Here is a 13,021-nt window from a genome sequence, read left to right on the forward strand (position 1 = left end):
AAACAAATGTAGCCTATCCGATCAAATACCTATGCTCAACATATTTGTGCGACATGCCGTTAACGATAACACTATCACCTCAGCAACAGCAGCCTGACGGAGGAGAAAGGAAGGTATGGGATTGATATCGATATCAACAGATACTCCAGGCTGCAGTAATCGGGGCACGAAAAAGTTGTACGGAGCCACCCTTTACTTTCTCAAGGAACTCTCTAGTATCATTATAACATTGTTGCATCACATGTAAAACGATGATTTTAGTCACATGTGATGGTAAGGAATGCTCATCCACATGTAAGGATCCGAATCCGGATAAGGCACCGCGGTGTAAATTTAATGTCCCGTTTGACACTACACTCTTGCCTAGAGACAATCGGACTTGGGTAGAGTTTGTAATTATGCGTTTTCCGGTCTACTTTTATAAACAAATCTGTATTTTGATAGGATGGAAAAATCTTTTGACCTGTGCTGTTTTAAGGTGCGCTCTGTAAGATTTAGTTTATGTGTTTCTATCAGAAAGGTATTAAATATTTTTCCAGAAAATTGATGTGTACAATTATTTGAAAGGGTTCACTTGAGGTTATTATTACCCCAGTATTGACCTACATCTTGTACAAGGCTTCAGAATCACCTTTATTTAGATGCGTGTGTTTTCAAATGATGGAATACTTTCCTATGTTTTCATATACTACTTGGCAGGAATGACCAGGTGAGGAGGACATCTTCCAAATTCACAAGTAGATGAGGGTTAATCATACACATTACAGTTGCATGTGCACAGCAACTTTGTGTAGCAGGAGTTGATGTCCGATAGACTCAAAGTTATTCAGTGTGATTATGCATTTGTGTGACTGAAAGTGATGAGTCCTTGATTTAAAAAGGTGACTGAAAGTGATGAGTCCTTGATTAAAATAAATAAATAAATAAACAAATGGCAAATGACTGTTGACTCTAATTTACTTCAAATGGTATTAGTTTAATAATAGATCTGATTTGATCTAGTGGCGCTTTGGCCCAGAGGCAATGTCATTGGTGTGGAACCCCAGGGTTCACTTCCTGGGCAAGTTCGAATCCCGGTTAGGGCAGTTGGTACCTTCCAGTGGACTCACCACCCGCAGGAAGGTTCGGGGCGGTTCGTACGTTGCAGTGTGATTTGGGTGGCGACTGCTGCCCCCGTGACCCGGTAACGGATAAGTGGATGAAAATGGATGGATGGATTTGATCAAACTTTTTTTTCTCATTATATACTGCGGGTTTAAGTTTTATTGACCAATCTTTAGGGTCTTTGACAGGGTGGGGGTGATAGGGCTGTCTGTGTTTCCTTCCCTGTCTTGTCTGCTATGTAGAGTTAGCGTGATCACACTCACCTGTTTCGTCATTAGTCCTACTCATGTCACCTGGTGCCCTGGGTATATATATATATATACCTCCCTCCCTCACTCTTGTCTTCGTTGCGTTCCTAGTTCATCATGTTTCAAGAAGTCCATGCCTTGTTTCTTCCTTGTCCGGTTTTTGTTCATTCGCACTTCGTTAATAGAACCTGCTACATCTGAAAAGAGTCTCTTTTGGGTCCAACCTGCTTCCTACGAGGCCCGAACGTAACAGAATGATCCAACCGGAACTGGACCCAGCATACTGGGAGTAATCTCAGCGGTTACTGTTTTCTCCACCCTCCCTGCCCCTACTGCGGGACGTCAGGAGTCGTCCCTTAGAGGGGGGGGGAAGGGTCAGTGGTTCCTGGTTCCGCAGCAGGCAATTGCCCAGGGGCTCCTGAGCCTGCTGCGGACACCCTTCTTTGGATTCCTGCCCCTATCATCTCTGTGGGGGGAATCAGTGGACAGACCCCCAGTGGTTGGGGAGGCGACGGTGGCCACACCTCCAGTGGTCCGGACAGCGACCGTGCTCACGCCTCCAGAGGTACTAGAGGTGGTACCAAAGGTGGCAGCAGGGGCCACACCTCCAGTGGTTCCGGAGGCGGTGGTGGCCGTATCTCGAGGGGGTTTCGGGAGAAGGCAGGAGCGGTCACGTCTCCAGCAGTTCCAGAGGCAACAGTGGTGGTTACTCCCCCCAACAGTTGCCGAGGACGTCATGCCACCAGTGGTCCCCTCTGCAGTTCCTGGTTCTGCAGCCGCCGTCCCCCTGATGAGTCTGGGGGATGAGTCTTGGCGTGCCTTGGTCTAGGAGGGGGACTCCTAGGCAGAGACACCAAGCAAAAGCACCACTGTACCTCTGGGTTAAAACACTGTGATCGTAGAGATTATTATCGTTTCCCGTGGTCCAAACGTGTTACTTATTCGCCTATTGGATTTTCAATTCCAGACTGAGAACGCATAATTTCAGAGTAGGCTTTGAGTTCTGTCAGGGTTTTAGTCAAATCACCATCAGGAGAAATATGAACAGGTGTCTTCCTGGTGGATCCATCCATATTCTGTTTGGACCGGAACCCTTCTGCAGAGACACTTAGTGTATTAGAAAGACGTTTATGGTGCTTTAGCCATACCAAACTTGCTACGAAGAAGCTAACGAAGAGCACAACATCAATCGTTGATACTACAATTCGACACGTTGATCCTCCGGCCATCATGGCGGACGTCTGCCGCTCCCCTAAACTGATGGGATGTGCTGTTTTCTTCACTGACGCAGCCGACGACTTGAGACGAGTAAGTCTATCCTACTTACTCCCCTTTGTAGTCAGACTTCCCCACACCAGGACAGGAAGACAGATCGTCCAAGTCTCGTACTCTCGCAGTGGCTCAGGTGGATCCAGGCGTTCCTTTCTGCAACCTTCACTGCAGTTGGCGTTGTTAGTATCACTTGGTATGGACCCTCCCACCTGGGGATCGACCAGCACTTTCTCTTTATGGCCTTCACAAACACCCAGTCACCAGGCTTCACTGGTCTCGTCTCCTGTGGAAGAGAAGTTGTCTTCAATGCTTCAGTGCTTCTTCAATTTGGGGTTTCTTTTTGTTAGCACCTTCTAGTCTTTTCTTTGCTTGCTCCAACCACTTTTTTGCCATCACTTGTTCATCACTTTCCTCCTTCCTTCCTTTTACTCTCGCCTTTAGAGTTAATCTGAAGACTAAATCTTCACATGCTTTTAACCGGTGGTTTTCCTTCAAACTTGTGCTTCTTTTTCCATTTAGTTAAATATTTTTGCCGACCCCGGATGATATCTTTCCATGTATTTACCATCCCCGTCTAATTCTATTTTTTTTTTTTTTTACAATATTGTGCGTTCCTGCGCTGTGCCCGGCTTTCATATACGGTCCGTCCGTTTTGGGCTGCACCTGCGTCACCACTCCCGTGCTCTCCCTCTTGTAGCTGAGCTAACATCCGCCGCGTCGTGTGTTTCATTTATTTACGTAAAATACGTCTTGTATTTCCATTATACAACTCTACTTTGCATATAATTGTTAAGGAAAGGGTAATAGAAATGATATGCTGAGTTAAGCTTAATTCCCGTTGTCACTGAGCAACTTTTTAAAATCCCAAAACCATTGCGTATTATGTTTAAACATTAGAAAGCAAAAAGGGCAACAACAACAAAACAAAAAAAAAACCCTTTCTACGAACTTGACGTTTAGTCATCTAATTTTTAACTCGAAATTGAAATCCCCTTTTCTTTCTTCACTGTTTTGTTTTTACACAAATTAATCGTCACACACGATATAGATTAGTTTCACAGTAGTTTGAGCTACAGACAGCAAGCGCCGGAGCTTTCGTCAGTGTTGTGAATGTGTATATTAATGTGCAGTTGTTGCATACAATTAGGGCACATAAGTTAATAATATCCAAATAAAAAAAAAATTACATTTCATTTCGAAGCGCAATTTTTTATTGTGTTATTTTTGTCTTTTTGTCATTTTTTTTACATAAAATCAATTGTGAGGGCGCGTTGGCGTTGAATCCGGAGACGTCGAATTGCTGTGGTCCTTCATATTTTACACCATTTGGTGAAGCCTGAAGACGGGTGTTAGTGCTCGTGGCTTCGTGTTGTTGTTTCGGAACACCTGGTATACTGAACGGGGAGGAGCGAGGCTTGGCTGCAGTTGGAACAGTTTACCCTCCCCGTTGTAGTCCACCACACACTATCACACAATCACTGACACTAGCAACAGCAACAACAGCAGCAGAGATCAAGCACAGGATTCAGAATAAGCAGAAGAAAAACGTACTCATCTGCTCTTTTGCTCGTCATCATGCTGGATTTTTTTTTCTTAAAAACGTACTCATCTGCTCTTTTGCTCCTCATCATGCTGGATTTTTTTTTTTTGCTTTTTTTTTAATTCACACCCGAATTCGCGCAAACGTCTGGTCAGAGCGAAGGAAATCAGCATATAGAAAATAAGACCTGAGAAAAACAACCCCAAAATAAAAACAAAACTTTTTTTTTAAACAACAGAAGTTCCAGAAGACCAGAAAAATGCCCCGGTCTTTCTTGGTGAAGACTAAAAGGGCATACAGTTACCACCAACCTCGACTGTTACAAGACGGCTTCAGCATACTGGATTCTTTTCTGGCGCAAATTTGCATAGGTATGCTCTTGAAAGACGAAGTTATTCCATTTACCACTGCCTACTTTAATTAAACTGCAAATGTAGAGATTTTATTTTTGAAAGGAAGAAAGAGTAATTCATTTCTTCTTCTTTTTTTTGTACATTAACTGTGTTATCTGTGGCAACATAACACAAACGTTCAGCTTTGTGATAGCCTTTAGTGTTTAGTGTTTTTAAAAATGTGTATAATAAATATAATAACAACAATAAAAATAACACGTAAATGATAACTCTCTATGTCTTGCGGTTAGTTATTGTTACGTCAGACAGTTCGTATTTAATGCTTGCGTTTAACTATTCATTTCACAAATAAAGTGTCTTTTTTTAAAAAAAAATAGCATAACTTTTTAAAGCATTTTATAGTAACGTCAGCATATTTTTTTCCTCTTTTTTTTTTACAATATTAACATTGTATTAGTCTCTATAGCGAATAATAACAAATAATCTGCTATTGTGTCGAATCTGACGCGAATCTTGAACAGAATGATAATATTGTAAATTGTACACAGATAGTTAACGCAAACGGAGTCGTTGGTGATAATGCAAACTGTGGTCTCACCATATACATAGAGGCCGAACACGTTCCACCAGACGTCGACATGAGACCGGGTCATTTCGGCCTCCCTTCGCGGCAGTCCCAGCCGAGCAGCCGCTCCGGTGTTCGCGCCCTTTCAACGGAGTGCGAGGATTTCTGGAGGCCGATGTCTGCATCACCCGGTACTAAGACACATACAATCAAACGCACCGGTCATTATACATTATACTGTTGAATGCTTTACGATACAATCTTAAAACCAATATTATCGCCTCAATATTACTTTATATATATATAAACATATATATATATATATATATATATAAAGTAATATTAATATTATTAACCATTAAATATAATACACTTTTAACAATTGCTGTCTATACAGTATATTTATATATGTGGTATTTATTAGTAGCTTCTGTTTTCATAAGGCTCAATCCCTATGTTAAAATACGATCATTTACCACATTTAAAACCAAAACAAAAAAAAAATTGCTCTCAAAACAATACATCGATTATATGTGAGCTACAGTGTAGTAATAATTTGAAAGCCTCGCTGTTTCTCCCTCGCTCTCTTTCTTTCTCCTCTCTCATTTAAAAGCAAATCCACCAGGTATATAAAACAAAATTTCGATTTATAACTTTTTTTTTTTATAACTTTGATTTTTTTTGGGTTTTGTTTTTGATTTTTTTTTTTTTTCGATGTCACAAACAGGATAACATAACATAACATATACCCATATTTTATTAGTCAATCATTTTCATTCTTTTTTTCCCTTCTCCAGCTGACAGTGAGAAGTCTTTGTCCCCTCTGGTAGACAACACTCAGTCCTTCAATGTGCCCTTTTGGAACCCTTGCATGGACAAATCTGTGAGCATGGCGCGTCCACCACTGGTGCAGCAGCAGTATCTCTTGAAGACAAGCCTAGCAAACAGGACTTTTTACTGTTCACCAGTAATAGAGCCACAAAGCAGAAGTCACCACCTGTTCTCCGTCGAACACCGGCTGCTGAAGAAGACGGAGGAGGTGGTGGTGTGCGGAGGCGATGACGAGCGATGCAGAAGGACACAGTGTTGCACCGATGCTACTGCTCTGCTGTTTCGTGACGGGGGCCGGCCTCAAACACCCAGACTCCAGGCCTCCACTCGTCTGCTGTCTCCCAGCCTTGTCCTGAGTGTCACATACAAATGCATCAAATGTAGCAAGGTGAGGACAAACGGGAAAGACGGATGGAAGAAGGGCTGTACACAAATGAACGCGTACACTCCATTCATTTTTGTGTTGCTGCAAGATATCGTATCGTGCATTGCTGGTGTGCCCTGAAGGAAAAGAAAATATGGACCGATGTGGACGTGGCTAGATTTGACATTAGCATTGGTATCTTGAAGCTCGGACTCGAGCCATTCACATACTAACAAATGTAATATGAGAATAATTGAGATGCATTATGAATCAGAACACGTGAACAAGCATCTACGAGCATTTTGCCATTTGCGGGTAGGAAAAAAAAAATCTTTCTTTTTTTTTTCTTTTCTGGAAGAAATCTCCAGCAGATTCAGACGATTCGGTGTTGCTCTGGGGGAGAAAATGGGGGAGAAAGCAGGGCAGGGCTCCAGATTGACCTTTTTTTAACCAACGTCCCAAAACATAAATTTGAACCATCCATGAAATGAATGCATGTTGACACTACTCGGATTAGGATTATTTGTCAATAATGGTATTTCTATTTAGTACAATTTATTTTAAACAGTATACAAAAAAATTACACTACCGGGAGCAGTAGTGGCTTGGTGGTTAAGGAAGCGGACTTGGGTCCGGAAAGGTTTTAGGTTCGAGTCCACAAGCTGCCACAAGTTGCAGCGCCGTGTTCTTATGATGATGATGCCAGCTTTCTGTTGATTGTTTTCACAGGCTTCCAGTAATATCAGCCTTGTGTACTACTCTGTGCAGGTGTCTCGTGCTGCATGAAGCTGCGCACCGCAGTGAGTGACCCAGGATGTGGTTAGTCTGAAGCCCTGCAGCAGGGAGAGAAGAAAAGAGGGGAGAAACACAACACAAATATTTACAGTGAAATGAAAAAAAAAAAAAATTATTTTGTCGTTTTGACACAGCACACCACTGCATAACGACGAAACGTGACCTCTGCTTTTAACCCATCTCCGCTTCCTTAACCACTAAGCCACCACTGCACCTCATGTAGTCACACGAGCTGTGCAAACAGTGCATGTTGTAGGAGGATAAGAGAGCAAAAATAACGGAGAGTTAAAAAAGGAGTTCCCCCAGCAGACTAGGCCTATAAAAGCATATCTAAGGGATAACCCAGGTTTAGCTCAGCCAAGCCGATCAAACATGAAGGTTTTATTCTAACCCATGGTTGTAGCTGGTTACAGGGGTAAGGAGCCTGTCTACTTTTGTACATTTTGATTATTTTTAAGGTCTCCGTTCGTTTTTCAATTTATCAATTTATAAGGTTGCCCATGTCGCTGACGACACGTTAATACTGTATTACTCTACCTCAGTGTTCCCCCAAACTTTTTTCTGGGGACCCATATTTTTAAAAGTCACAAACCTTCGTGAGTCAAGTCAATAGATTTTATTTAAAAGCAAAGTTAATGCAGTGGTTCCTCGTTAGCTAGGTTCCAAGGCCTGTCGCGAGAACTGAATTTCCGCAAAGTAGTGACATCATATTTATGTGGTATCTCAGTGGTAACTTGGCAGCTGGGGGGATTCGAACCTGCAACCTTCCGGACCCAAGTTCGCTTCCTTAACCACTAAGCCACCACTGCAGTTCTTGCTTCACTTTCAAGTTATTCTGTTTTTCCTTTTATGTAATAGAGTTATGGAAAATCCGTATGCCCTATCCTATCCTGAAAACATTTATAATATTTTCTGCACTTTTTTCATCCTTTGGCTGGGTTCGCTTCGACTTATACTCAGGGGCAACTTATATATTAAATATTAAATATTAAAATATATTATTTTTTATTATTTTCACACTGACATCCACGAAAGGGCACCCTAGGCTTGTGTACCAGTATTTGCTTTTCCTGTAAGTCGAATTTTTTTCATCCTTTGGCTGGTGCGAAAATACGTCCGGAAAATACGGTAGTTCATTTGGAAGGTTTTTCACAATCTTTTATAAGTAGTATTTTCAAACATTTTTAGAAAAATTATAGGTTATAGTAAAATGCATATACAACTTCATGTACCATACCATAGCCATATAGTGATAGTGACATATAGTGATGTTTTTCATACACAGATATGTAAATTAGTCAGGTAACGTACATATTCTTTGTCTTATTTAATCCCATTTTAGGTGTTTTCCACTCCTCACGGTTTGGAGGTTCATGTCCGCAGGGCCCACAGTGGGACCAGACCCTTCGCATGTGAAATATGTGGCAAAACCTTTGGTCACGGAGCCAGTCTAGAGCAACACAAAGCTGTGCACTCTCAGGTGAGAGGAACTCTCTGGCTTCTCTCTCTGTCCCCCTCTCTCTCTCTCTCTCAGTGGCAGTGCCAGGAAAGATAATTTCTTTGACAACATTCAGTCAAATTTGAAAAAAAAAAATGTTTGCAATTTGCTAATTGTAAGTCATCAGTTGCTGTTTTGGTGATCAATATGCAAAAAATTCTATTGGTCTCACGAAGGTCATTCGCCTGTGCCACAACTGATGCCAGGGCCCATGTGTCAAGCAAAGATTTGTTTTTTGCATCTAACAAATACTATAGACTTTTTTTTAAAAAAGAGAGATTAATTGGAAATGTTTTAGTCACATTCTACATCCTGAAAATGAAGATGAAAATAGGATCTATTAGGCTTGTCCAAAATGTTATGTTATGTTTTTTTTTTTTGTCATTTGCTTGTTTTTGCAGGACAGAAGTTTTGGCTGCAAAATCTGTGGCAAAAATTTCAAGAGGTCATCGACTCTTTCAACCCACCTATTAATCCACACCGACACGCGACCATACCCTTGTCAGTTCTGCGGCAAGAGGTTTCATCAAAAATCTGATATGAAGAAGCACACTTTCATTCACACAGGTAAGAAAATTGTTGAAAAAGCGTAGAAAACTCCAAACAAAACAATATGCCAAAAAAAAAAAAAAAAAAAAGAAATTGACACATCCCCTCAGGATGAAGTTAATGGCAACCGACTCAGTGATTTATACTACAGGTTTCGCCATTTGCCTACTGTAGGAAAGGCTGTCCAGTAAGAGTAACGGGTAATTTAATCTGGATGGAATCTAATCTAAGGTACAGTTAGAGAAACGGCAGAAAAGGAGCGATAGATTAGAACGTCAGGAATAGGTTAAGAAAAAACGAAAACATCACGTTGCCATCAAAGTACGAAAATTTCAGTAACTAATGATAACTAATTACACTAAGGCATAAGGAGTATAATCCAGGCATGGTCAAACTAAGGCTCGCGGGACGAGAGGATGCCTGTTCGGCTTTTTAATCGGGCCCGCCAAACAATTCCAAATTATCTGATTTATTTATATTATCATTATACTTCTGCCTTTTTTTTTTTTACATTTATTAAATAATTATAAATTGTAATAATGAAATGAAAAATAGTTTTCTTTTTGTCTCCGTCTTTGTTTCAAATCCAGGTGAAAAACCTCACAAATGTAAGGTGTGCGGCAAGGCCTTCAGTCAGAGCTCTAACCTCATCACACACAGCAGGAAACACACCGGCTACAAGCCGTTTGGATGTGACCTTTGCAGTAAAGGATTTCAAAGGAAGGTGGATCTGAGGAGACACAAGGAGACACAGCACGGACTCAAATAAAACATAAAGATGCAACCAATCCATCCGAGGTGATGTAAGGACACAGAAGGAGTATGGAGAAAAACAAAACAAAAATAAGACCGAACTGTAAATAACTTGATATAATTGTCAATGTGCATCGAGTTTGTGTGCAGAGTAGGGGTCCATTTCCCTGAATATATTTGTGGACACAAGTGACGTAAAGTAACAATTTGATAAAGTCCACGATTCCTGTTGTGAGTCACAACATAACCGACTGAATAAAGGTGGCTCCGCTTCAGAAATAAAACTGTGACAGTTCGTTTGTGTCAACCCCAAAATAACTGCTGCTGAAATATGGACAAAAAAAAAACAGCCTATTTTTTTTGTTTTTGTTTGTATATTTATTTAAAAAAAAAAATGTCACAAATAGAAAAAAAAATTCATCCTAGTGAATTTTTTTTTTTTTTGTGAGTAAGTGATGCCATTGTTTTGCCTGTAAGTGGATATACACGTGCACGGTGTGATTGTGAGTGTACCTCCAGGCTGCTGTCTGTTTTGCCCTTTGCATAACACATAACATGTTTGCAGTATCAACAGCGTTAGCTAATTTACCGTTAACCAAATGCTTTTTACCCTCATGCCTGATATTTAAAAACAGCAGAGTCAAAGTGAGTGAGAGCAACTGCTTGCATTTATCTACAGCCAAAACATCATGACCACATAGGTTAATAATGACAAAAAAAAAAAAAAAAAAAAAAGATTTATCTTTTCATTGATACCACTGTGAGAGGGCTGGGTACATAAGGCAGTTGGGTAAAAAAAAAAAAGGATCAAATTGTCTTGGGTTAGAGGACGGGATCAGGGCATTTGTAATTTGTGCAGTGGAGGCTGAAAAAAAAGTCCAAGAACAGGTTTATCGGTAGCAAAGGTCAGCAAAGGTTTGACTTGGTTCTGAATAGTGCATTGTGGTTTCTGTGTGGAGCCACTAAGCTGCAAGAGGCAGGACAGGGTCCCATACTTTCTTCTCTCTGTTGCACAGCATTTCTTACCAGTTACTTGCTGTTTCAAAACAGCGGTTCATATTGAGTGTCACAGTTGTTTTTGTTTTTTTTTGTGATACCTTGAGATGTTATGAAACATGACATTGTTTGATTAAAAATGGCTGGTGAGTGAGTGAGTCACCCCATCTAGGATTGTGTACAGTGCGGTGAATGTTCTTGAACATGCAAGCAACAAAACAGTGTTTTTACAAGTTTGTTACAAGGTAAAAAGTAACCTGTCTGAATGATTACGTCATCTACAGCAGGGGTCCCCAACCCTTGGTCCGGGGACCAGTGCCAGTCCGTACGTCATTTGGTTCCGGGCAACAGTTGGACACCATGAAAAAAAAAAAACACTCAAATATAAATACTAATTTACTTTGTGTGAAATTTAATTTAAGTTGCGTGAACGACTACTAAACGCCTGCACTGATGAACTAGATCCTGGGCAAGATTGAATCCCAGTTAGGACGGTTGGTACCTTCCAGTGGACTCACCACCCACAGGAAGGTTTAAGGGGGGTTGGTACAGCGCAGTGTGATTGGCAGTCATAGAGACTGTTGCCCCTGCGACCCGGTAACGGATAAGCAGATGGATGGATGGAGTTTGGGCGTTGTTTTTTTTTTCTTTAAAATTCATCAAGCGGGCCGGATTGAATCCACTAATGGGCCAGGTTTGACCCGCGGGCCGTATCTTTGACACCCCTGGTCTAGATCTTGTTATTCCTGACAGTAGTTTTTCTGACTCCACGGGTCTGTGTTCATCACAGAAACGAATGAAAGTTCTTTCAGAAGTGGACGTTGCTCTGCTACAACAAGAGGTTCTCCAGTCCTTCTATTCTTCTTACAGTTTGTAAGAAGAATAGTCCTTATATATATATATATATATATATATATGTGTGTATATTATATATACATATTCTGGTTATATTACATTTTATATGGGTTACGCTTATTTTTTTATTATTGTATCACTAGGTAGCACAGTTTATTTTTTAATATTGTAAATATCATTTTCACCAGCTTGTCATTTGTAAAAAGTCTGTTGATTACTGCTGTGGCGCTCCCAGGAACTGGAGAAAAAAATTCACGTTTCGCAAAATATGCTCCAATTCTGTCATTGTCTAATCATCCATTTTGGCAACAGTTACTATGCAAACAAGGTAAACGAGGTCCTTCAAGATGGAAGACTTTTGACAAACAAAATGGTGTAGCCATGTGACTAGAAGTAGCATTGGTTTTTTGTTTTGTGAACAGGATAGTACTTTATTCGTTCTCCAAAGGAAATTATTCAGTCGACCCCGCAAAAAAGTGCCGAGAAGAGTTCATCTCTGTTTCTGTGTTCCGCCGATAACTCACTGAAAAAAATCCCTGGCAACCACAGCTGTCAGTTATTTCTTCATTAAAATCTTTTTTTTTTTTTTTACACATTACTCACTTCATTCAAAACTATAGCATAGATTACAAGACCACTGTTAATGTGCAGTCCTGTTCGAGTGCGACGTTACATTCATTTGAACACTTCTGAGCTGTTTAATCCGTACAAAAAGGCACTTGTTCTGAATGTTATTGTGTCATATAGTTGTATCATGAAGGAAACAAACCCATCCAGAATATGGCTGTGAAACACTGTAAAAAATTCATAAGATCCATTTCACAATTGACCAAGCCGAGCAGGCGAGCGCATGTGACAAGCTGAGATCTATAAGAGGAGTACTGAAGCTAGAGGAAAGGAACAAAATGACAAAGATTTATCCTCAGCAACGATGAAATATTTATGCCGAGGCGTTCGCGTAAAGTTACTTTTTATGTACTGATTTAATGAATGATTTGAGAAGTGGCAGTTGCTGTGAGGCATGCATGCTGGGTTTGCTCAAGCGTGCACTAAGTCCCATTCAGGGGGTCTGTGTGGTCATGTGTCAACACGGAGCACGATCAAACCAGAGTGAAAGGGAATCCAGGTCTAGGAGGGTAAGTACATCCAGTACAAAAAAAAATAAATAAAAATCTTTTTTTTCTTTTAAAAATGTCAGTGAGTCTTTTACTGGTCATGAAACCGACAAATAATTGTATTACGCTACTTTTATTTTTTTAAATCATTTGTGAGTCAGTAGTGCTTTGGTTGCAATATAT

The 13,021-nt window shown here is 40.5% G+C and overlaps 1 protein-coding gene across 1 annotated transcript; it reads left to right on the forward strand.

The window, feature by feature from the left end:
• The first annotated feature begins 4,225 nt into the window (after positions 1-4,225).
• LOC103376798 (zinc finger protein Gfi-1-like) lies at positions 4,226-10,147 on the forward strand. The gene is made up of 6 exons (XM_017031340.2): positions 4,226-4,535; positions 5,127-5,273; positions 5,880-6,301; positions 8,415-8,552; positions 8,972-9,137; positions 9,710-10,147. Exons 1-6 carry the CDS (start codon positions 4,424-4,426, stop codon positions 9,886-9,888), a joined length of 1,164 nt encoding a protein of 387 aa, XP_016886829.1. The 5' UTR covers positions 4,226-4,423; the 3' UTR covers positions 9,889-10,147.
• The last annotated feature ends 2,874 nt before the right edge of the window (positions 10,148-13,021 follow it).

This window comes from Cynoglossus semilaevis, chromosome 2 (genome assembly GCF_000523025.1).
Source record: "Cynoglossus semilaevis isolate Cse_v1.0 chromosome 2, Cse_v1.0, whole genome shotgun sequence".
Lineage (NCBI taxonomy): Eukaryota > Metazoa > Chordata > Actinopteri > Pleuronectiformes > Cynoglossidae > Cynoglossus > Cynoglossus semilaevis.

What these genes read in the sequence shown, in the direction of transcription:
- LOC103376798 (XM_017031340.2), top strand. Translation starts at nt 4,424, where the DNA reads ATGCCCCGGTCTTTCTTGGTGAAGACTAAAAGGGCATACAGTTACCAC. An exon ending in TCTGGCGCAAATTTGCATAG is followed by an intron (nt 4,536 to 5,126) that starts GTATGCTCTTGA and finishes CCATATACATAG; the next exon opens with AGGCCGAACACGTTCCACCA. An exon ending in AATGCATCAAATGTAGCAAG is followed by an intron (nt 6,302 to 8,414) that starts GTGAGGACAAAC and finishes ATCCCATTTTAG; the next exon opens with GTGTTTTCCACTCCTCACGG.